Source organism: Chamaea fasciata, unplaced genomic scaffold (assembly GCF_029207755.1).
Source record: "Chamaea fasciata isolate MVZ Bird 193981 ecotype frontalis unplaced genomic scaffold, bChaFas1.0.hap1 SCAF_3, whole genome shotgun sequence".
NCBI lineage: Eukaryota > Metazoa > Chordata > Aves > Passeriformes > Sylviidae > Chamaea > Chamaea fasciata.
Genome location: NW_027094088.1, coordinates 50,836,254 through 50,861,940, shown reverse-complemented (window position 1 = coordinate 50,861,940; position 25,687 = coordinate 50,836,254). Strand labels below are relative to the sequence as shown.

Genomic DNA, 25,687 nt, shown 5'->3' with positions numbered 1-25,687 from the left:
TCCTCAGTTCATCCTGTAGCAAACAGCATACAAACTGAATTGCCATTGAGAAGCCACTGAAAAGATTTAATTATTTATCTCAATAGATGCTAACTTTGGCATGATGGGCACCAGTAAAGTTCTCAACTGAAGATCCCTCTTCGGGCTGGAGGTTTTCAGGGACTGATCAGGGGAGGGAGAGAAGATCCCATAGTCAGACACAGAAACCTTGTACTGGGACTCTCTGTTGCAAAGATGCTGTGTCCACATGTAGATCTTTGGAAGTAGAAATTAATTTGGTACATGTCATGTCATTTTTATTATTTCTGACCAGTCTTTGAACTGGCACAAACAAGAAGGTAAGTTTATGATACATGGGAAATAGTACAGGAGTTTATGGTACAGGTTGGAAATGAGACCCAACAACCTGATTCCCAAACTATCTACCCAAACAGCTTCAGAGAGATGCTGTACCACAGGGAAAAGCATTCATCTCTCCAGTAAGCAATGACATGACATTTTCATATGACATATAATGGGTTTAGTGAAATGTACAGTGATTTAACGTACTTCAGAACTGTTTGACACTTGGATCTGTGGGACTAGTCCATGCTAGAGAACTTCCTCCTTGTGTTAGTATTTGTGTCATGTACAAACTGCTGCAGCCAAGTGATCCCCATTAATGTAAAAAGAGAGCTCGTGCTGCAAAGATGCAAATAATAAAATAGCAACTCAAAATAATGACATGTCCAGATTACTCTTGTACATAAACCTCAAAATTATTTTGACAATAAAAGTATTTTGGAGTCCTTACACTAACTTATAGCTAAAGATATATACATATATTAATGTTTCCAACTCCAGTGTCTGAACTAACACACAATCACTGTAAGAAGCAAAGGTACTTGGAACCCAAACACTTACTGATAAGTGATTTAAAAACCTCTTCTACAAATGTCTCTGTATAACTAATAGAACCACAATATGCAATTAAGCCATGGAGGGGAGTGACAATTATTTCACTTGCAGAGATACTGATGTGACAATAGCTCCAAGGAAGTGATCTGTGATGCTAAATTGGCCGTATCTAAGTCTATAAAATAAGAATAATTAGATATAATATTTTTTAAAAAGTTATTTCTTTAATATAGGTTATTTTGAGGCATTTTAACTGAGAATGTGATAAATCTGTGTGGTCTCATCATTAGTGTCATTGGAGTTGCAAAAGTTTGATAATGGTACATTTCTGGGAAGAACCTTCTGGCTGTCATTTTAACTATAAGCTAAGGTATCTGTGATTTTCAGAAATTTAGTTAGCAGCTAACTAATTTTCAGATTTTAGTTAGCAGCAAAAGCAGCACTGTGTTTTTCAAATAGCAAGAAAGATGAACATCTAAGTTCAAAATGTAACTATCTTAAGAGGCAGAATGGATGAGGTGCTTAAAGAAAGTAGAGCAGTCAGCAACAGCAATCTGGAAAGAGGACATTGGAAGAGTTGTGAAGGAAGGTGAAGTGGAAAAAGAAAAGAAACATAAATTAAGAATGATAGAAATATATGTAGTAGTGGACTGCCAACTCAGCAGGATTTAAATCAGACCAAGTCAAAAGGTCAGGCAGAAGACCATGGCATTTGTTAGATGTCCTCCAGAAGCCACAGTAGCTTGGAGGCAACTTTGTTATTGTACTGCAGGAAAAGCATAGATCTACCAGGGGGACCTAATTGCATCCTTCCAGTATCTGAAGGGAGCCTACAAGAAAGATGGAGAGTGACTAGTTAGAAGGACATATAGTGACAGGACAAGGGGGAATGGTTTCAAGCTGAAAGAGGGTAGGTTTAGGTAAGATATAAGGAGGAAATTCTTTACTGTGGGGGTGGTGAAGCACTGGAACAGATCACCCAGAAAAGCTGCGGATGCCCCATCCATGGAAATGGTCAAGGCCAGGTTGTATAGGGCTTTGAACAACCTGGTTAAGTAGAAAATGTCTCTGTTCATAGCAGGAGGGGTAGACCTATATGATCTTTAATGTTCCTTCCAACGCAAACCATTCTACGATTGTACCCAAGGAAATACACAGGCAAGAGAGACACACGGAGCAAGAGCTCTTCATGTGGAGATAGATGGGCTCTTGCCTATTCTTCCTTGCAAGGTTGATGTATGGAGCTATTATCCAGACCATTTATTGTGTGCTTTGTGTTATTGATGCATACAGTAGTGATGGTGGAAAGAGGATGCATACAGAAGAGGGCAACCACTTATAGCTGGGCCTATATGGCATAATAGGCCATCCTTCAGCAGTTATCAGCAAAACCGGCACTGGGGGTGATGTCAAGTGCCCCAAGTGCCACAGAAGTGATTATTCCCTTGTATTCAGCACTGGTGATGCCATATCTCGGAGTTCTGTGTTCAAGTTCTGGGTCCTTCAATTCAGGACAGACACTGAGGTGTCTGGAGCAAGCCCAGAGATGGGCATGAGGAGCAGGTGAGAGAGCTGGGGCTATTTAGCCTGAAGGAGGCTCAGGCCTTATCACTCTCTGCAACTCCCTGAAAGAAGGGTGTAGGAAAGTGTGGGTGGTCTCTTCTCCCGGACAACCAGCAATGGGACAAAAGGACATTGTTTCAGGCTGCACCAGTGAAGATTTGGGATGGACTTTAGGAGGAATTTCTTTACAGAAAGGGTGATCAGACATTGGAATGAGCTGCCCGTGGAGGTGGTGGCATCACTGTCCCGGGAGGTACGTAAGGAAAGCCTGGACGTGGCACAGAGTGCCACGGTCTAGTTGACATGGTGGTGTTCAGTCACAGGTTGCACTCGGTGATATCGGAGGTCTTTTTCAAGCTAATTGTTTCTGTGATTCTGTGAAGGCAGGCTCGGGAAGCCTCCCGGCAGTGCCTCAGCCTCTCACACGACCCACTAAAGTCGGGACGGTCGGGCAGCTAAGCATCCCCTGATTTATTGGGCAGCTTCCCCGGGGCCCTGTGCAGTCCGGGCCGAGCCAGAGAGCGAGACGCCCCCGCCGCGGGGTCCGAGCGCCCGCGCCCCGCGGAGTTCCGGCCTGCGCCGCCACACCCAGAGGGGGCGCTGCGGCACACGGCAGGACCGCCGAGCGGGGCCGGGGCCGGGTCGCGCCGACTACCGCAGCAGCCGTACCCCCGCCCCCAGGGCGCCGCAGATGGCGCCGGCTCCGCGGGGCGGGGCGGGGGCGGCGGGGAGCGCCTCTGGGCCCTCTCCCCGCTAGCCCCGCCCCCGGGCCCGGGCCCGGCGCTTCCGCCGCCGCCGCCGCCGGCGCGGAGGGGGCGGGCTGCCCGCGGCGCTGGGCGCTCCCCACGCCTCCCTTTCCGGGCGGCGGCGCGCGCAGGCGCGGGGGCGGCGCGCAGGCGCGCGGCCGCGTGGGCGGGCGGCGGGGGGAAGGTGCGAGCAGCCGCCCGCGCGCGGCCGCCGGCGGCGCGTGTGTCCCGTGTGTGCCCCCCCCACCGCCGCCGCCGCCGCACCGCCGCCTCCCCCCGGCCCCGCCGCCGGATGCGGGTGATCCGCGGCGTTAAAAGATGGAGGGGGTGACGCTAAGCGAGGCGGAGCAGCGCTACTACTGCGAACTCTTCTCCTACTGCGACACCGAGAGCACCAAGAAGGTGGCGTCCAACGGGCGCGTCCTGGAGCTCTTCCGCGCCGCGCAGCTGCCCAACGACGTGGTCATGCAGGTACGGCCGCCGCCGCGGGGCCCCCGGGGGTCGGCGGGCCCGGGCACCGCCCCGCCGTGCCCAGATGGCCCCGGCCTGGCCCTTCCCCTCCGCCCGGCCCGCAGCCCTTGGACGGGGGTCGTCCCGCCGGCGGCGACTCGGGGATCGCGGAGTCTTTGGGATTGGAAGGGACGTGTAAAGATCATCTCGAACAACCCCAGCGCTGAGGCAGGGTCACCTAGAGCAGGTGACAGAGGAACGCGTCCAGGTGGGGTTTGAGTGTCTCCAGAGAGAGAAATTCCACGACCTCCCCCGGACAGTCTCTTCCAGTGCTCTGCCGTCCTCAGTGTAAGGAAGCTCTTACTCATGTTGGGGTGAAACTTACTGTGATTTAGTTTATGGCCATTGCTCCTCATCCTGTCGCTGGGCACTGCTGTAACGCCTCTGGCACCATCCCCTTTGAGATATTTATGTGCATTAATGAGATCCTCTCTCAGTCTTCTCTAGGCTAACCAGTCCCAGCTCCGCCAGTCTGTCCTGATCAGAGAGCTCCAGATCCCTGATCACCTTTGTGTCCCTCTGCTGGATCCTCTCTGTTAGCTCCTTGTCATTCTTGTACTGAGGAGCCCGGGTCTGGACACAGTAGGACGCAGCTGTTGTCTGACCGGCCCCCTGAGCCCCTCCACCTGCAAGGGAAAGGCAGGGGACACAGCGAGTTGTGCAGCCTGTGGTAGCCTCCCCTCCCCTTAGGTACCTCCGACTGCAGGGCTGGGAGGGGGCTGGTGGTGTCTCTGCTGGCAGCGTCCAGCAACTGGTAGGAAAATATACCGTGCCGACAGAGGCCATCCACAGCGTGACAACCCCGGAGGGTTTTGGGGGGACGAGTGGGATTGTCCCCACGATCTCTTGATGAAGAGAAGCACAGAAGGCGATCTGGTTTTGTGTCGTTGAGAGCTACTGACCCTGGTCTGCTTTGCCTAAGACATGCAGTCTTTTCTGAACATCACTTGCCGGCAGTAATTAACTTACCTGTAGTTAGCCAAATGTTTCTAACAACGAAAAATGTGGTGTTAAGGCTGACGTGGGTCCATACTTGCAGTATGTATGTGCACAGTTTTAGTACTTCCTTGGCCAGGTTATGTCCTACATGTGTAGCAGTGTTGCAGAGCTACCTGCATAGGAAAGGGAAAGTCTGCTTTGGTGTGCGTATGTGATTATTTGGGGAACGTATTCCCAGTGAACCATTCTTACGAACAGCTATTTGTGATAATTTGCTGCTTGTGCAGTTCCCTGTGTCATTGTTCAGTGCTTTAAAGTTTACGTAGTCTTTTAAGCTGCTGTGGGTAAAGCTGTGTTTAGAAAGCTGTGCCGCCTTTTATGCGGTTTCATCCTCAGCCTAGTGAGATAAGCAGCCCTTTTAACAAAGTATTAAACTTACTGTTGCTAGAAACACAAATTGCAGGATACTGAAATTCAGTGCCAGGAGAACACTTACTGATTAGGGTTACTGTTGGTGTGTTTTGGGCCTCCCAGCTTGGTTAGTTGAAATGTGTTTCAGAAACGATGAAGTGGAAGAGGACTGAATAAGAAATGGTTCTTCCTTGTAAAACCAGTAATCTCTTATTTGATGACTTGCTAGACTGGACTTAATGGTAGGAGAGTCTGCATGCTCAGTATTATGAGTAAGATTTCTCGAGGGCCACCCACTGCTGCTTTTTGTGTGTGGCCAGCCAGTTTCAGAAAAATCATCCCAGGGAAAGTGAATGTTTACATCTTCACTGTATTTATAAACTTCTTTTACATAAAAGTTTTCTGAATCAGTGTATAGTAAGCTAGTGCTAGAGCTTTTATTTTATGCAGGAATTTAGTGCAAGAACTTGTAAAGACCTGGAATTTTGAAAACAAGTGTCCGCAGATTATATCCTTATCTTTTGCAGAGGAGGTTAGATATTTTTCTGCAAAGTAGATTGCATCTGAGGAAGAGAGACTACTCCAGCGTCATTCCATGGGTCCTAAATAAATTAACTCAAGAAGCAGACCTGGCTTATCACTGTAGTGATCTCAAGGAGAACCTTGCAGTTAAAATGGCAAACAAGATATTAGATTGCCTGAGGAATGAGACTGTAAATAGTACAAAGAAAGTTGAAATGCCCTTAGCAGTTTGACCCATTATGAGTATCTTGTGCAATCACAGTTGGTCACCTGTAAAGTATCTTGTACTTCAAAAAGAATTTAGTTGTGTAGTTATTTTGTGTTCTTCTTAAGGTATGGCTCTACCCCAGGTTCTTCAAAGGGAAGTTGCATTTGATGCTTTGGAAGCTGAGACTATGTAACTTAAACCTCAAGATGAAATAGCTTAAGAAATAAAGAAACCCTGTGAGGGAGATGGAATTTTCTTTTGACCACATGGGTGCTGTGTTTTTACCTGTTCATTTGAAGCACCTGATGCTTGTGGGGAAGTGAACTTGGTTCAGTTACCCAATCCTTACATAATCCTGGAATGCAAGTGTAGTACTGGTCACATGAATGCTAAGTACATTTGCAGGTGTGCAAAACATAGCGTAAAATTGTTGCTCTTCAAGCTCAAGGGGACCAAGTAGTCCTAAGGAATTACTTTGGAGTTTTTCCTTTTCAATACTACAGGTTGGTAGGTACCTTTGAATAGTTCAGAACTAATTCCATTGGAAATGAAAATGTCTGAAAATGAAAATGTTGCATTTTTAGACTCATGACGTGTTTTACTTGCACGTCTGTTCTTTAAAGGCTGGATATATGTGCAGCTTTTTTTGCAAAGAGTTGCGTCCTTGTGAGAGATCTGTCTCACAGGAGCAAAAGTTAATGCGTGTGTCTCATTGTTTCTAATCAATTTCATTTCTCCCTCTGAGGGATGCTGTCAGCTGCCTGTTTAGTGGGGATAAATGAGCATATAGAAGACTGAAACAGTTATGGATGTTGTATACCAAGCTACAGTGTCCTGGAAAAGAAAACCTACATGTCTGTTTTGTACACATCTACAGAAGGACAGCTTTATTGTCAGAATAAAAATACCATGCCAAAGGTGCATGTGTCAGAACACCAGTCTCTATTAACCCACATTTCTTCTTTTTTATGCACATCCCTGAAATGAGCATTAAGGTAGAAGACTTGCATAAAAGAGCGAATAAAAGTACGTGTGTTGGGGTAAGAAGTCCAGCTACTTCACAACAGTTATGAGCCTTCAGATCGCTCTCAGGGTGTGGTTTCACATTGCAGCTGACAAAAATCTGATGGTGAGTTGGCACTGAAGAAGGTGCTCCTGTCTTCCCTCAGCTGTGTGTTCCGTCTTGCAAAGACACTCGTGCCTGTCCAATGCTGTTGTATGCTGGCATCAGGGGCTATGTAGGCAGAAAATTAATCGCAGCTTTTCGTTGGTGTAACTCTGTATCAGGTGACAGTGGGGTTGAATGAATGTCAATGCTACCACAAGAAGGGAGGCAAGAAAACTCTTTGACAGAGGGGAAGTAGAGAAGTTCCTTTGTTCTGGAGCAATCGGATATTTTAGCTGTGACCAGGCATGGGGTTTGTGTTAGCTTAAACCACTGGAAGATGAAGCTGGCTCTGACTTCCCTTTGAACAGACAGTGAGCTGGTCCAGGGAGCTTGCTCAGCCAAAAGTCAGAAGGTTTTGTCAAATGTAATTGTCACTTGCTTCAGCTTGTGGCTCAGTTGCATGTGCATTGGTGTTTGTGTGGGCAAGCAGTGTGACACAACACGAGTGACCCTGGGGAGCTGTCAGCCACCGTGTTTATGCACTTCAGGAGCCTTTTACTAGAGTTCCAGCCTGGTCCTGTGCACTGAATGTTAACTGGGATTCATTTTGTGCTGTCCTAGGGTGTATCTTCTAGGTTAGCTTGATACAGCAGAAACGTAGTTGCCCGTTCTGGAGTGGTTGCATGGAGGAGTGTGCTCCGGGAAATTGGCTTCAAAGGCATGTTTCACATCTGACCTAAAATGCTCATGTATGTATGCTAATAAAGACAGTTTTTGGTGTCCCTTAAATGGTGGGGAAACTGCTTATAAAAGCTACGATTAGCCAAAAAATGTATTGTGAAACTCATTACTTGTGCATGGAATGAATATAGTAGCTGTTCCATTTGTTTGATTTGTGGAGTTCTTTCTTAGGTGTGTTAATCATAGAATGTTTTCTGAATTTGTACTCTTGATTATGAATCACAGAAACTTCTCCAGACAAGAAGCAAGTCAGTGATGCATATGGTACTCATCTGAAATTAATGAGTCAAAACATCTTGCTTTAAAATACAACATTACTATAAAACTACAAATATGTGAGTATTGGCATGTATTTTCTCTAGAATGAATGAACTGTCATCTTCAGTGCTGGTATTGTACAGTGACTGTACTGTGCCACCTGACTTCTAATTTAGTGTTAGAAAGTCTTTGCCAGGTGAATCAAACAATTATGTCCAGTTACTTCAATTACAGTAGGCTTCCACTGGTCCAGTGTAAACCTGGTGTAAAGCTTTTTGTGGCTCTTGTTAGCCACATTCAAGCTTTTTGTTTATTTTTTAAGGACTCTTTACAGACAGATTAGTTTTGCTTGTTGTTTAATTGATGGAAAAAACCTACCCTCTGGTTGTCAGAGTTTGCTGCCCTCACATCAGAAGCTGTGAGAAAGTGTGTGCCTGTAAGAAAGAGCATATCCGTGATGCAGCTGCTTCATTGAGAAGTCCAGACTCTGAGATGCAGGCATATGCTGCCTTCTGTTGTTCCTGGGGTGGTAGGTTTTGGCAGGTAGTTTTTGGCAGAGAGAGGGAACAGAAGATGCAGTGGTGGTTTTCTCAAATGCCAGAGCTCATCTGCTGACAGGCAGCACAGTTATAAATGGAATCACAATCTATAGGCAGAACATGGCAAAATAAATTGCAGATTCTTGATTTAAAATGTTGGCTTCTTTGTTAGAAAATGGATGTAGAGAAAGAGAGATCTAAGAAAATAACAGCTTGTTTGCAATTATTGTGTTGTTGCAGTTACTGTTTCAGTGACTTTTCCTACAGAAAGACTACCTGTTTGTCAGATTAGTGGAGTCTACTAAATGCCAGCTTTGAATGGAAGCCAAGCCAGGGCATGCTTAGGATTGCCTGTGTGGTAGAGGCATGCAGAAGACTCAAAATCATTCTGAATAATTTACTGAATTTATTGTTCTTTCAGGAGTGATAGGGTAAGAAATTAGAATTCCTTATAAATGACAAATTTCATGCCTTTCAGTCATATGAATTTGGAGTATATTTAATATAATATCACTTCTAAATCTTTAAAAATGTATGCTGTATAAAAAGCTTTCTAAACCTTCTTCTCTAATACTGACCTATAACTAGTCTGTAACAAGCCCAAAAGAAAACAAAAAATGACTTTATTTAATTCAACTCTCACATTTTGGTGGGGGGGTGTTTGGGTTTTTGGTTTTGTTTTGTTTTTTGTTTTTTAAAATAATTTTTAATCTTATATTCAAATGTCACATGGAAAAGATTTAAATTTGTTTTGATTTCTTCTGAGGCGCTGTTTGCGACAGGTCATTATCAAGGTATTCTTTCAGTGTAGATACCTCTAACTTTAGCAATTTTCTTACTAATCTGTAGTATTTTTTTAGCCTAAGCACCATAAAATTTAGGGGTCTGTAGACTTATGATTATAATGTTACCTAATCTACATATAATTTTTACATGTTTATATATTTTCATATAGAAGATGTTTGCACCCATATATTATGCTGTATCCCAGTCCTCATTTAGTAAACAAGAGCTGTTAAAAACCTGTTGTGAGTGCCTGGATCTGCAGTTTAAAATACCTGGTTTGTGGATCACCCATTTTTTCCCTCCAAATGTCACTGAAATAGAGTATTCTCTTTATAGCCGAGCAGTAGGTTGGCTTTGATTCCCTGTATTGATGAGACACATAAGAGTGTACTTTCTCTTAGTGCCAGGAATGGCTTTTAATCTGCTGTTTATCCTGTGAATTATGCTTTGAATCTCTGCAGAATTCTGGTGAAAATGTTTATTTAAGTAATGTTACTTTCACAGAGGCTATAGGGGCTGAAAATTAATTTCTTTTTACAATTAATTAGTTGGAGTGGTCTCATATCTCAGCAGCATTTAGGAAGAGAACAGTCATTGTTTTTGAAACAAAAGGCAGGAAGTTAATGGCAAAATTTTAGGACTTAATCTAAAGTCTGTTAGATTTATATTTGTTTTTAGTGGATTTCTTGGTGGTAATTGGTTTTGATCCTTTGAAATTAGTTTTGATACTGTTCAGTCACTTACATAGTAAATAATTCCTTCATAATTCTGTATGCCAACACAGCACTCAGATAATTTCAAGTATCACAGCTCGGCTTAGTTTGAAAACAGTTTATTCTTTTCTTTTTAAACATGCTGTCAGATGACAGCAGGGGTGATTAATATCCTTTCTGACATAGCTGGATAGAATTCTAGAATTGAAAATATCAGGGCTTTTGACAAATGCAGCTGTCTTAGAGTCAAGTTGACTGTACAAAATTATGGTTTGTGAATTTGATCTTTTACTGGTTAAAGTGATTCTTTTGTGTTAGAATTTTTAAGTACTTCACTGACTGAAAAATGGCAAACATGCCTTCATTTTAGTCTAATCTTCAGTAAATGTTACTGCAGATACTGTGAAATTATAGGACTTTGCTGGCAGTCTCTGTGACTTTTCAATTGTATTTTCTAGCTTTCAAGATAATAGTTCTTGCAGACAAGTTTGCTATCTATTTGGTCATAAATATTTGCTGTTTTAGGTTAGTCCTTCTTGTAGAATTCCTCACTGTCAGATTGGAGTTCAGCTGTTCGTTTAAATGAGTTTGAAGTTAGAAGTGAGAGTGTGGGAGAATTACATTGACTATCAGATTTTTCTCACTGGAGTTCCAATAATGATTAATGGAAGAATATATTTCCCTCTTATTCTCTTTTGTTTAGCCTTTCTGTTGACCATAAGGATATTCCTAAGCCAGCAATGTCATTCTTTCTAAATTAATGTACCAAGTTGGTGATCATGTTCATCACTTGCTTGTTTTTCCACCTGGGGTTAGTATCTGAAGAGTTAAATTATCCCTACGCTTGTCATACAAAAAATGCAACAGAACTTAGGCATGTCTGGCTGTGTAGGAACTGTGTTTCGAGAGGTTGAAAGACTTAGAAAAGATGACAGTCTGACCTGAATTTCTGGAATGATTGACTTCTGATGTCTAAAATGCTTCTGAATTACGGTAACAGAGCCATGAGTAGGCTCAGTTTTGAATATATCTTTCAACTTTAATCCCATAAAAGAGTGACCAGGATTGAGCTGTGTAAAATTTAGCATTAGGTGCTGACATACTCCTGCTGCAGACTAGTAGTTGGGAATTTTGTAGAAAAGTCTGTTGTTATTTTTACAATAGTGTGGATGACTTGTTTTTTCTGATTTGAAGCATCTTAAATAATTTAAGACCTAGTATTAACAATGGAGTCTCAAGTGTAGCTCTGTAAATGTGCAGTTTTTAGTACTTTAACCAAGGTTTGTTTAAACTTTGATAGACACATTGTTAAGGCATCTTAGCCTCAGTGGGAGAAAGAGAGCAGTGCAAAGCTAAGTAACTAATTAACAGTGCTCAGATTGATGCTCAGAGGAAAAAAGACTGGGATGGGAAACGAGTATGAAGTAGTGGACACAGTAGCTTCAGGTAAACTTACATGGATGCGCTCAGGAATAACAGGAACAGACCAGGACAGACGTATTTGTCCAGGCCACGGCATGACCACTAAATCTGGCATCAGAGAAGACCTTAATCTTCATTTTACATTAGCAAAAAAACCCAGAAGCTTGTGCTCATTCTTTGGGGTTTTTCTGTTAGTATTGTTCTGGCATAATAATGGAACATGATGTGTGGGGAAAATAGTAAAACTGAGAAAGAAAGAAAATAATTATTAGCAAAGAATATCAATCACTGGAATGCTTCAATTATGGAGAAGGTCTGAAAAGAATGAAAATGTCTGTATAAATGTTCTTTTCTTCAGCTTTTAGTATTAGGGGAGAAATATTCAACTTAATGTTGCATGGTAGGAGTATCCACAATTAGAATATCTGTGAAGTATCTCTCCAGTGCCTGCTGAAGCTAGATGCTTTCTTGATAGTTGTGTGCAAGTAATTTCATTCATTTGTTTATGCTAAGGGAGATAAATTGCGTTTTGAAGATCGGTAGAGCTTCAGAAGTTACTTACTCACGTAAACTTCAACCATAAGAACAAGCAAGCAACACATAAAGTTTGGGCAAACTTGATTAGTCTTAATAAGTATTCAGTTGGACTTTTAATTATCAGGAGAATAAGACCAAGTGCCTCAAAAGATTACAGACTAAGAATGTTGTTCCGTGTGTGCCAGCTGGGGCTTGTTTGCCATTTCTGCTTCAGGCTTTGCTTGTCAAAAACATAAACTGCAAACCTAAAAACAAGTTTTAGCTATCTGATGTTGACCGGTGAGAGATGTGTGCTATAAGATTCCTTGCAGTTTGTTCATAAAAGCTTGTACTTTTTCTGTTGTAAATAAAGCCTCTGAGTAAATAACTTCTGAAGTTCTGCTGAGGTGTTTGTTGGTTGGACAGTAGATAGATTCAGTTTAATAAAAGAGAAAATAACTAACACAGTAACTTTTTGTTGGCTTACTGAGTGGAGTAATCACATTGTGTGACCAGACAGATAAGCAGCAGTTATTGCTCAGGAATGGTGAACTGCAGCTGAGAGCAGAGGAGGGACGAGCTATTTAGGTTAAGCAGTAATGTAAAATTTCTTAGTAACAGAACACAGGTACATGAAATATCTCATTTTAAAAGAGCGTCTCTTAATGCATCGAAAGTGAGAAATGGTTCTCGTAATTCCCCAGGCTGTCTTTTGCTGTTTCAGATTTTTTTTATTTTAATTTCCAGTTCTTCTGTCTGCTTTATTACCATTTCTGCTTGTAAAGTGTCTTTCTCATGAACAAAGAAAAACTACTCTGCCAAAAAAACAGCAGTAGAGTATTAATACAAGCAAAGAGCAACTCTGTCTTGAGGTCTTCTAGGTGTGACTTTTTACTTGGGATGATGGTAGTTGGTTTCCAAGTGAGTGTTCATCTGGCTATGTGTATTTTCCTTATTTGGTGCTACTGAAGATGTCAGAAGGGTGTACAATGCTTTATTCTGCCCTGTTTTTGAGGGTATATGACAATATTTTCATTGAGTTGTAGTCAAGTAGGGCAGTTTATTACTGTAGATATTTGGGAAAGTGGCCCCTCTAAGTCAGTGTCTTGTTGCTGCATATAGGGTGCATCTGCCTCATCTTTGTGGATTGATGGGTGGGTGGTTGCCATGTACTGCCAAATTGCTGACCTCTGGAGAGCTGTGGAGCTCTGCATGAGAGGCTCTGTGGGTCAGATTCATGTGTAGGGTTTGTAACAGCTTTTCAGAAGCTGTTAGTAAGACTGCAAATTTTGATTGCAAATGGAAAAATCAAAAAAGCTACTACTGCATTAGGAAGTGTCTTTAATGAATGAGGCTAATGCACTGTGAATCTACATGCTGCCAGGGACAACAGGAGGTGTTGCAATCCACTTTTGGAATGGGTCAAGTTCAGGAATTACCTAAAGTATGACTTTTTCAAAAAGCACCACCAGTAATAAAAGTTCTATGAGGTTTTTGTGTGTGTGTGTGGTGTTCAGCATATTTACTTGTTAAGAATTTATTATCTGTTGTAAATCAGGGTTTTAAATTTCCTGTGCTTTTGTCAGTTTTTCTATTAACAAAGTGAAAGCATGACTCCAAATCGGGCAACCTGTACTCAGGGGATGGGCATGCTTGTAAAACAGACCCGAAAGTACAGGGGCCAAATAGTTCCTCTGAGCCTTAAAATACTGGGTCATTTTTTGAACAGCTAATTATTTCTGATGTGATTAATTCTGAAATTTCGTTTAACTGAAGCAGATGTATGTTTGACCCCGAAATGACCTGTGGAATGGGAAATCTTAGTTCTAAGTATCTATAGAGAATTAATTGTCCAAGCTGATGAGTAGCTTTTTCTTCCCGATGGCATTTTAGCAGTCTTCTTCCACTGTGGATCTATGCAGTGTGAAAATCAAGGGCGGAGAAGTATTAGGAGAAGCTCAAGACAATAAGAGCCTCTAAATAGTTCACTTCCAGAGAGCATGTGTTGTCTTGGAAGTCCTCCAGCACCTTTGGTTTTATTTCTTTCAAAGCCTGTGTTCTGAAGCCAGGTTTGTGGAATTGACTGAGGCACATCTTCATGGAACAATCAGTAAAACCTTACTATTTGTTATGCAACAGAGAACAGCAATGTCCTAAATATACTCTGTGCCTTGGAATTCTTAGTATCAACTGATTAACTGTATTTACTACAATGCCTAAGTACCTAATAAGATAAATGTATATATTAGAGGTAATTTTACACTTGCTGTTCAGCAGCACATGAACATTTCTGCTTCACACTGACTGAATATTAAATACAGCAGTATTCATTATCCTTCATAGATTCATTTTGCAAATGATCTTTGGATAGGTGTAAGACTGTTTAAATGTTTGCAATGTGCTGAAACATAGAATTCAGAGCAATACTTGGACTCTTTCTTTTAGCAGCATTCTTTTTTTATCTGTCTACAATTGTTTGTTGTTTTTTTTTTTTTTTTTTTATGTGTGTCCCACCTTGTGCCAAGCTTTGTGGAGCCGTGTGAAGAACTGGGTCAGAGACTTGACTTGGTTAAAAATAGCTCATCTAAAGAAGGATCTTTGAAAGTTCTCTGTCTTGTTCCTGTTGCACAGTGCAACATCTGTTGCATCTGTGAAGGTACCTGTCAGGAGAGATTTTTGAAGAGAAGTTAAAAATTGTAACTAATGTTATCAGACTAATCAGTATTGCTTTGTCCAGTTGACAATAGGTGAAAGACTGTAGTTGGAAAACTGTGCCAGGCTTTGGTCAGCAATTAGTGAGGTAGATTGGGATAAATGAAGTGACAGGAATTGATCTAACAGCAGTTGCAGGATAATGTGATTAGAATAAAAGGGGAAAGTAATGTGTTCAAGCTAGGAAAAAACTAGTGAAGGAGATTTTCATAGGTCTTCAGTGTGTCGGGGTGGTCAGGTTTTTTTTTTCTGCTACAAAAGCAATGATTGGAAACATTCTTTTAACTTACATTATGCTTCCTTGAATTACATTCATGATGTGACTAATTTTTGTTGTAGCTGAGGTGAGTGGAATACATGACTTCAGGAGAGCATCGTTGTAGGACAGTGTGTTCTAGAACCCAATTTGAGGTTGTATTCCATTAAACTTAAATTGGAAAATGTTTTGTCATGTTTTCAGTTTGCAGAGAGCTTTGGAATTCTCATCAATGAACTACTGCATATGAGATACAGAAATAACATTGTCGATGTGACACATTTTTAAATTTTAAACTGAATTAAAATCAGTCCATTATCAGTTACATTTTAATTAACTAACAAAACTGAGGCAAGTTATTATATTTAATTTTTTATCTTTTGTATCTTAAGTAAACAACTTCTTTAATTTAATGCTTGGTTTTCATTTGAAGGTTATTGTTAATGTGCATAGTAAAACTCAAAATACTTCTCTAAATATTGAAGCACAAGTATATTCATACAGTTTGGTTTAATTCAAATTTGTATCAAATATATATTGTATAATGAATGTGAAAACTTGTTTTGTATTTCTGGTGCATGGTTTACATGGTATTGTTCATGGTCTTCGTTAAATTTAAACACAAGAGAAACCTTTGTTACTGTATAGGTGCTCACTCAAAGAGGTTGTCTAGAGAGGTTGTAGTTTCCCTGCTGAATATATATACTCAAAATCCAACTGGACACACTCCAAAGCAACCTGCTGAGCCTGCTTTGAGCAGGGGGAGTGGAGCAAATGATCTCCAGAGGATCTTTCCAAGTTCAGCTATCCTATGATTCTGTGCAGGGTTTCTTTGTGTTTAACAGTTTTCATGTTTGCATTCCTGGTGTAAGGCTTCCTTTTTAATCAACAGTGTCCTAGTTTGGATGAGATGGTACAAAAGGTCCTCCTCTAAATTTGTTCACTTCCCTTCCCATTAGCACACAGCCTGTTTGTTGTAACTTCCAGCCTGCTGAAGTTGTCTTCAGGTCTTGCCTCTTGCCACCCTCTGGTATAGAGCAGTAGGTACTTAAGTAACTCTCTTCAAGTAGATGTAATATTTTTATCTTTCCCGTGTAGGTGGCATGCATGTTGCTTCATTTATTGTTTTAGCATTGATGTCATCCCTGTTTAAATACTGTTGTACTTTTGCATGAATAATATTTACAGATAATAGGCTTCATTTGCCTTGTAGAAGAACCTGGGGGCAGAGAGACTGTGATATTCTGGAAGACTCTCCCAGAGAGATTTATTGAGTTCTGGGAAATGTGTTCACTGCATTTGATAGAAAAATGATTTGTTCCACTTCACCTGGAATTTGTAAAGGTTTGCAAACCTCTCCAAGTTCAAGGGCCTCTTATTTGAACCTGTGAGGGCTCTAGAAGGCATCTGCTTGAAACAGTGCCCTTTGACAACATACTGCTTCCCAGCCATGTCTGGTTTCTGGCAACTCCTGGTATTTCTGATGCTGTTGTTACATTTTTGCTATATGATGACTGAGCGTGCAATTTAATAATTCACAGCTACTGCACAGAGGTTTGGTTTTGTGGGTTGTTTGGGGGTGGTTTTTTGGTTTGTTTTTTTTTTGTATCAAGGCTTTCAGCAATTCTGGAGCTTCACAGAGTTGTTTGCCTTACTCTAGTAAATTGCAGTAGTGTTACCTCAGGTTCTTCATATCTAAGGAGATTAAAACAATTGTGAAGCACTTTGTCTTGAAGATAGCTCTGCATTCCTTGAAGAGTTTAGGGAAATTCCTTATCCTCTCTCTTCTTAAGCAGATGAAAGCCCTCAACCTATATCTGAGAGAAGCAATCCTTTGATAATTTATTATTATTATTCCCCCATTCAGTATAACTTAATACCTGTTTCATGTTTAAACCCTTCTTCAGGGAATTTCCAGGTACACTGTTTTGAGTATGTTTGGGCGTGATGTCACTCAGCAGAGGACTTGGCACTAGATGTTTGCATCTGATGGTTTTACTCAACCTTCATTTGTGTTTCTAGTTAGGTTATGTTCTGTACTTGAAATAGAGGACTCCTTTAGCTAGCTCTGAGTGGTTTTGACACCTCTTGTCAAAGGTAACATCAGAAGAGCATTCTTTTTTGGGGCAGAGGATTGGGTGGGTTTTTTGTTTGGGTTTTTTTTTTTAATATCCTTAGATTTTTGCTTTTCTTGATACTTACATCTGGTGTATTTATATATATTTACTTTGAATCCATGCTGGACTTTCCTTTTTCATACTTACCTGTCACAGTAGCTTATTTATTAATTTAGTTTTGAACTGAGGGTTTTTTTCTATCTGGCATACTTACAAGCTCCAACAAAAGATAATTTGTAGTTCAGCAGTGGCTTTGAAATTGCACATTACTGCCTAACAATTCCATAAGCTCAAAATGCTTCTATCATTGCTTTTCACGAGACTCATGAAAGTCTGATTAATTTATCTGTTGATGCTAAGCCATTGAATCCACAAGCTTTTTCTGTTTTGCTAGTAGTCAAGTTGTGGATGTTCCATCAGTCTTACAATATTCAGTGCTTTAAAAAAGAATTGTTTTTGCTGTCACACTGGTTTTGATTCCTAGCTGTCTCTTGAATCTCTACTGCTTAAGCTCTGCTAGTTATTTAAACTCTGTACAATTATTTTTTGTGTTAGGTTGAGTAAAGGTTTAGATGTCGATGCCTTTTTTTAAATTTTAATTGTCATCTGTCAATTTACACTCTCACTTCTTTCCTGGTGGCACTTTTTCTAGTCCAACCAACCTGTTGAAATTAGTGTGTTGTGTTCAACTGTATTTAATTTTTTTTTTTAATGGATTTTGGAAAATGCAGTGATGCCCTGACTTCTCTCCAGACATCAGGGGGCAGAAATATTACAATGGAAAAATAAAAATACTGGAGTAGCTGTGGAACAACGTGTGAAGTGTGATGCAGGCACAGACAGCTGAGTTAATGCAGTAGTTTTTTGTCCAGGAGGATTTGAGCTGCATGTACAGCCCTAAACCTGCTCATCCTCTTGTGGCATTTTTGGGACTAAGTGTTTGTCAGCTTCCCGCACTGTCCTGTGATGATTTTTACAGCAGCTTATTTTCATGAGGTTCCACAATCCTGGTGCATGGCAAGGAGATAACCAAGTAGTTTTTTGTTGAACTGTATCTGGCTCATTTGTAGTTGTTAAACTCATCTGATTAATTGGATGGAGTTACTGAAGTCTGTTTTCTGATCCCGGGATGCTGAAGCACACAGGCTAAGAGCTTGTGCATCGGGTGGTTCAGTTATTGCTATGTGAAAATGTTCATTTCTTCAGCTGGAGCTTGCCTACAAATAGGTCTCCTCTGCTCTCAGGACTGTGTCCTCTGAAAGCTGAGGACAGCTTTCCCTAAGTCCAGTAATAGTATGTCCCAGTAGTTAGGAGAATGAGCAGATGTGACAAGAGACCAGGTTTGCCAACAAGGGAACATGACTGAGCTCAGGCAGGATGGGTGAGGACAGAAATTAATGCCCCTAGATGTAAATTAGTCTGAGATTTTCTGCACTGATGGTCACAGGCAAAGTTTCATGGACTTCTGTGGCTGAGATGAGGTTGAAGGATAGAAACTACTAGTATTACAAAAAGATGATGGGTCTCTAGAGAAATATCAAGTCCATGAGATTAGATCTTTCTGAGCATGTTGAGAGAGCTAGCTAATGTTATTGCAAGCCATCTTTCTCTTTGAAGAGTTGTGGAGATCAGGGTTGCGTCTCAATGACTGGAGAAGGATGTTACAGTCATCTTCAGGAATGTAAAGGAAGATTTATTTGGGGAACTGCATGCTGATCAGCTGCAGTTTTGGTCCCTGAGGAATTGTGGAGCCAGTCTGTTAAGAAGCCATGTCTAGGGATATGAAGGTGAAAACAGTAATTAAGATTACCAAGAGTACTTGTCCACCAGATTGTCTGGAGCTGTGGAACTGTGGTTGAGGAGAGAGAAGCAGTGATGCCATCTACATTGACTTCAACGAGTGTTTCACTGTGGTATTCCAAGAGCATCCTTGTATCTCATTTGGAACATTGCAGTCTAGATGAGACTGCTCAGTAGATAAAAAGGCAGTCTGGATCATTTAGCTCTGAGTGATTTGGAATGTGTCATGCTTAGTACCTTATCAGTGACCTGGCACAAGCTGAAATGCCCTTCAGTAAGATTGCAGGTCATCATCCTGGAGTGAGATGCAGTCAGTAAGTTTGAAAACTTGGCATGCTACTCTGAAATGTATGAAATCTGTATAGCAGTTGTGTTTAAAATTTCTTTCTATAACTAACTGTGTTTCATTTCAGATTATGGAGCTCTGTGGTGCAACAAGACTTGGATATTTTGGAAGAAGTCAATTTTACATTGCTTTGAAACTTGTTGCTGTGGCCCAGTCTGGTCTCCCTCTAAGAGTGGAAAGCTTAAATACAGGTGAATCACAGTAAATCGGAGGAATGGGGATTGAGTTGCTGAGTGGAATTTTTTGTAGTTGGCTCACATATTTTTACAGAGTAACCTTGTGAATTAGTGTGATACATCTTCATACATGTTGCTAATTTAAAAATGAAGAGAGGTTTGAGAGAGTTTTCTTACTGTGCAGTAAATAGGAGTTGAAATACCTTACTCATTGAATAAGTATGGCATTCACCATGGGATGGATGAACAACTTGTACTTACTACATAGGAGCAAGTCAATTCTATAGATTACTGATGTGAGAAATTTTGTACTGTGTTCTCTGAGTAAAGTACTAAGAGGAGTAATGTAAACTGGAAGGAGAAGAAGAATGCAGCATTTGTAGGTTTTTGTGGCTTTCCGAAGCCTTGATTGTGACAAACGGAAGGTTATCTTTTCTAACATTACATTTCTTTGCATTTGGCTTGATAGTTTTTGCCCTTCTAAGAGCAGATACGAAGATTAGTTTAAGGTTTTTCCTAGTGAAAAACCTGACCTGTAAAAGATCTTTGAAGTCTGGCCCTTGTTCTTCTGTAAGATGAAAAGAGATCTAGGAAGATGAAGTAATGAGTTTTAAGGCACTATAGCCCTTGCATTATAGTACACAACTCACAAGTTAGAAGTATCTTTGGAGCTCAGTTTTGCCTTAAAGTGACTTTCCTAGTAGATTTCATGTCTGTAGAATTAATGTTATGATTTTTATATGCTAGTAAATAAAAAAGTCTTAGGAGGGGTTTGTGTCTAAAGGATATAGATTAAACAGCAGTTAAGGAGACTGTTAACAACCTAATATGACTGAAGTATTTGACAAAGCTATAAAAAAAAGAAAGGAGTCACTGTGTATACTTTCACAGTTATGTTTACTCTAGGTTCATACAAACTGTTTATACTGCATTCATGGGGTTTTGTAGCCTTTTGGAAAAGTGCATTGTTTTAGTCAATGTCTTGCTAGTATTCAAGTTCCTTTCTCTTTATAAGCCACTGTGTGTTTATAAACCATTTCCCTAGTTTTCCTGATGTGTTCCCTAATCTAAAGCTTTAGCAAGTTGTAGCAGAATGCCCTAAAATTAGAAAGCTGGAGAAAGAACCTTCAACTCTCAATACTGATAAAACAGGAGCTTGATCAAATAATTGTGGAATTTCTCATCAAATGCCTGTTGGAGAAGGGAAAGACAAATCTGTATGTGGGCTTTTTACAGGGGTTTTATGAGCTTGGTTTTATTTATTATATTTTAATATGGGGTACCTTAACTAGAAGGAGCTTTTCCATTTAAAAAAGAGGAGAAGTCACAAGATTTTTGAAGGAAAGAAGTAAATAAAGGTACAGAGTTAATTTCAAAACATAAAATATGTTGCTATAAAGTTAATAGTGATTGGAACTTCAATTTCACATTGATAATTTCCTTGATTCATGACAATATTAGAAATATTTGTAATGATTTCTGAACTTCTAGGAATAATTTTCTGTAACTGGTTCCAAGCCTACAAAATACACCGAGTACAATAGAGAGAACATTTATTTTTACCCTGACTGTTTTTAGCTATGGCCTGTTGCCTTGGTTGCAGTGGTTCCAGTCCTATGTATGAATTTCCTGCTTCTAGAATGATTCAAGCATTGTTGTAACAGCTAACTCAACAACTAAAATGAAGCAGTCTGATAAAATGATTCTGAGTTTTGCCCACGTTCCATCTCCAAGATGTCTTGAAGATCAACTGTTAGAGCCATCCCAAACTAAGCTGTACACTCTTTCTCTCTTCAGACATTTTAAATTAGCTAAAGCTTATATTTTTGGGTATCTACTTTTTAGCTCTCTAATTTATGCATGTTTCATTGTTTTTCTTAATTTTCTTCATTCTTTTCTCTTGGGAATTTCTTTCACCTTCCTGCTTGTTCCTACTGCTTTTTGGTGTTTGTCTTATCAGTAGACAGGAAATCTGCTTTATCTGAGTTTCTGAGTGGAGACTCAGTCAAATTTTGAATACTATATCTAACATAAGTGTGGTCCAACTGATTCTTAAGTGTTCTTTCGATTACTCATATGGGCATTAGAGTTAGAATACTGGCATTAGTTATTATACTGCAAGCCTTTAAAGCTATTGTTCCTTTGTCCCAGAAAATTTTCCTTCCAGGAAACTAAAAATTGAGACATGAACAAGCAGTGTCTATTTCAAAGCAATATTTATTTTTTTAAGTATGGAATGCAGGTTTTGGTGGAAGAAAATATTAGAAAGGTGTGGGCATAAAAAATACGGAGGACTCTAATATATTCACTGTCAAGGGTTAATTCCATTCATGACAGCTCTCACATTTATAATTGAGAATGGTAAGAGATTTTTCAGCTGTTATTGGAGAAAGTCAGAGAGGAGAGAGGTAAAAATAGCAAGTTAGTCGCGTAGGAACTTAGTACAGCTAAACAAACGTGTATTTATCTAGTCTTGCTTTTAAAGAAGACAGAGTATTTTGTGTTTCTTTTGAGTCCTCTATTATTTTGTGACTCGTGCTGGCACAGCTGATTGCACAGACTTCCCCTGTGTCAGTTGGATCATCTGGTGTCTGTATTTTCCTGGTTTTGCAGACACACACATTTTCACTTGTATGCAGTGGCTTTTTCACTTTTTGGCTGGCTGTAGTTTGCTGTTTAGTTATGTTACTTTCCTGCTGCAGCATGGGGTACAATGCTCATGTAATAAACAGTATGCAATTTCATCTTTTATTTTAATATAGTTGTAGTACCATTGACTCATTCTCAGTACCAGCAGTAATTTACGTACGCAGTCAGCAAGAGACATGAAATTTGAGCCATGCTTGTAATTTTGTGTTGGAGACATAATTTTTAAGTAAGCTGCACAGCAAATTCACAATTTATGTTTATTCAGAGTGGAGCACTGAGAAGATTGCAATTGGGAGAAAAATGGTAGAAGTCTTACAGCAGGAAATTGAAGGTTTACATAGTCTCATTTCTATGTTGGGCTGCTCTGGTCCATGTTACACAAAGCTAATGGGCTTCCTAGCATTTTGTAGAAACTTTGCATTTTAGTTGTTCATATCTAAGTGAGGTGACATTGGAATATTTCCAGTTGTATTTCCAGTATTCCCAATTAGCTAATTTAGCTTTTGTTGTAGAAAAGTTTGCATACATAGATGTTTAAGCAATAGTCACACTCTGTGATACAACTGGATTATATTATCTGTTGTAATATGAACATGGCATTAGCTGATCAGAAGATGATGTTGAATATACTGCAGTATATTAGCATTTGTTATGCTGATGAACCATTCCAAATGAAGACTCTAATTCTTTATGTGTTCTAAAAATGGTAGATAAATTTTGAAAATCATGCTTCGGTAACGAAATGTTGACAAAACTAAGAAAAATGAGCTAAATTCAGGTTATCTGGTTGCTGCTGCATTTAATGCATAGTTGTGGTGCAAAGCTGTAATGGAGCAATGTGAAGTCATCTTTGTGTACCAAAGTCAGAACTTGGGTAGCAGAATTGTGAAATCTGATGCAGAATAGGTATTTGCTTTTTCCAGCTGCCAGGTGTTGGCTCATAGCAGCAGTCTCAGTGTGTAAGGAATTGAGTCACATGTGGAATTTTAACTTCAAAATAGAACAGTGTTTTTATTTCTAATCATCATACTTATGTATAGTAAATGTCCTGCTTTATTTTTTTAACAGTAAAGGACCTCCCTCTTCCCAGATTTGTTGTGTCAAAGAATGAACAAGAATCAAGACACACAGCCTTGTATTCTTCAGATGCTGATAACCCAGCTTCATATTCAGGTGTGATTCCTCCTCCTCCACCTGGCAGGATACAAGTCAAAAAAGGCTCTGTGAGCCATGATGCAGTTCAGCAGCGTACATCGACTGATCAACAGGTAAATTAACTTAAAAGATTAAATGGGATTCTTAATCTCTCCTTTGCTGTGTAGATGTCAATTTGATAGGGCTTCTAAGCTAGGTTACTTTCAATATAGTTTCTTTAAAAAATTATAGTGATACATATTACATACAAAGACCATATCTGCCCCTGAAATACTTGCATGTAGGAGACCTTTTTTTTATGATGTCTTAAAATCTGTGTTTAAAATACTGGCAGTAATGGGCAAAGAAAAGAGACAGAAAAGAAATTCAGTGTGTGAGTTAGGATGGCTAATAGATAGTTGTAGTCATTCTGGTATTAATAGCTCATTTATTAAATAGTTCCCATCAGCTTCATGGTCATTAGAACAGTGGTACTGAGTGCCATGGAAGACTGAATTTCTAGTCCTTTGATGTGCTTCAATATGTACAAATCTGAAATACTGTATTGAGAAAAAAAATCTGTAAATTTTCACCATTGCTTTTCTCTGCCTCACATTTTATTGTTCAGTGTGTTTAAGTGTGAAGGAGAGACAATGAGGACCACAAAAATAGACTGAAGCTTTCAAACAGCTTTTTCTTATGGTTTAATGATGAGAAAACTGATTACTTTTTGTTCACTCGTTCTTTTATCTTCAGTGACAGGATGTCTGAATTAATGAAAACTGTAACAACTTACAACTGTGCCTTCTCATACATAATTCCTTGGGTTTACAGTCTTCATGCTCTTTTCCCATGGGGAAATTCTTCCCAATTGTCTTTTCTACAAACCAGAACTGAGTACAAATGCTAAATTTTGCTGGGTGTATGTATTGAACGACCCGTTTTCTTCCCTGTGGTATGCTTTTTTTCTGGGCTTATTTTGTAAAGAATCGAGGAACTTGCAAATGTCCCATAGTCACTGTGGGAATCAAGGAATCACTCATAAACATTTATTAGTCTCTATGGAAATAGCCCAGACTGATCAATTGTAAAAAAAAAAAAAAGTAAATTAGTAGAGGAAATCCATAATCAGTGTTTGGCCACCACTTCCTTTCTTTCGAAGAGAAGATGGGGAAAATAATGAAAATAGAGCTAACAGCAGATCTCAAGATTTTTTGCTGTCTGGTTTTGGGTAGATGTGTTTGAGAGAGCTGTCAAGAACTTTGCACATTGCAGATTTCCTAAATCTGATTGTGAGGTTTTAGTTGGGTTGAAATTGTGTTTTATAGGCTTCCATCATGATGTTGAGTTTATTTAGTGAACAGTTGTCATTTGGTGCAGGAATCTTGTAGTGGCATAATGTTAAAATAACAAAAAGAAAAATAAATCTGGTGTTTGAGGTCTTCAAGTTCAGAATAAAGAAGCCACATATTCAAAAAGTGTATGTACGTCCCAATTTTATTTCTCTGTGTTGGCTGATAAAAGCAACTTGGTATCTGTCTTTTATACAAGTTTGTCTGGTATCATCAGAATAAAGAAACTGTATCTAAGTCCTTTGAGAGTTCTGGCCCAGAAAACAGACTTGGAACTAATGTAAGACTACACAGCCTTGAGTCCCGAAGTTTTAAGTTGTATTCGTGGTCTAGAACATTGGGGAAGTGTTGTCTGCATTTGCACCCTGTTGTAAAACTGAACGTTCTGTGGCTGATGCTACATTTCTGACTGCACAGTGAACCCATTCTAGCAGCCTTGTCCCAATCTAATACATAGTGATTCAGATACCAGGTTAGAAATAAACTGAGAAAGGGGCTTGATCCCAGGTTTCTACTTAACCACATAAATACTCTATTTGCGTTATTTTATAAAAGATGGGTACAGCTTTTATCCATGTTTTCATGGAAACTGATGATTTAGTTGTCTTCACTTGGAGATACCATTCAGATTTATAAAATCTGGAAAGAGTTTCAGATTCTGAATTCTGGTGCCAGCTTTTTGAGTGATGAGTATTCGAAGAGATGAAGTCTGACAAGTAAATCAAAATGTGTCCTCTTCCTAGGGATCACTCTTCCTTCTGGAGGAATATGTCAGTTAAGCTTGGATATTTCACTCATGGAGCTTATAATGTACTTGTTAGATATTCCATTAGCAAATTTGGGCTTTTGTTTTTTCTTAAACTGTTTGTGGCTTTGAGAATGTGACCAGCACTTGAAAAGACATTGATTTCTTAAAATGCTATAGCTGAAATACCATTTGTATAAAATTGTAAGGTGTCTTAATCTTCATCTTTAAAAACTGGTTCATTTATATGCAGCTTTCCATATTGGTGAGATTCGTCATGCATAGTATATCTCAAATATCACAAATAATTCACATAGAAGAATTTTATTCAGTATATTGTCTACTGAAATGTCCTAGCTAAAACTATTTCTTTATTAATGCATTATTTCATCAGTTCCCTCAATGAACTTTACTTGGAGGCAGGGAGTCAGGAAATAGCAGTCAGGTTGTGTTTCCAAAGAGAAGCTATAAATGATTTTGTGGTAGCTTTTGTAGTTTATAAAGATAGCGCTGGGCAGAAG

At 39.8% G+C, this 25,687-nt stretch overlaps 1 protein-coding gene across 10 annotated transcripts in view; it reads left to right on the top strand.

Annotated features, from left to right (window-relative positions):
• Positions 1 to 3,379: 3,379 nt before the first annotated feature.
• Positions 3,380 to 25,687, top strand: part of REPS1 (RALBP1 associated Eps domain containing 1) — a 59,042-nt gene continuing 36,734 nt past the window's right edge. For 4 of the 10 annotated variants that reach the window (XM_066178973.1, XM_066178972.1, XM_066178971.1 and 1 more), the window contains exons 1-3: positions 3,383 to 3,677; positions 19,178 to 19,301; positions 23,004 to 23,203. In XM_066178973.1, the coding sequence (XP_066035070.1) occupies positions 3,525 to 3,677; positions 19,178 to 19,301; positions 23,004 to 23,203 (477 nt within the window). In that variant the 5' untranslated portion in view covers positions 3,383 to 3,524. Of the gene's footprint in view, positions 3,678 to 7,885; positions 7,981 to 19,177; positions 19,302 to 23,003; positions 23,204 to 25,687 lie in introns of those variants that run through there. The other 6 variants (XM_066178968.1, XM_066178969.1, XM_066178967.1 and 3 more) reach the window with 4 other exon arrangements.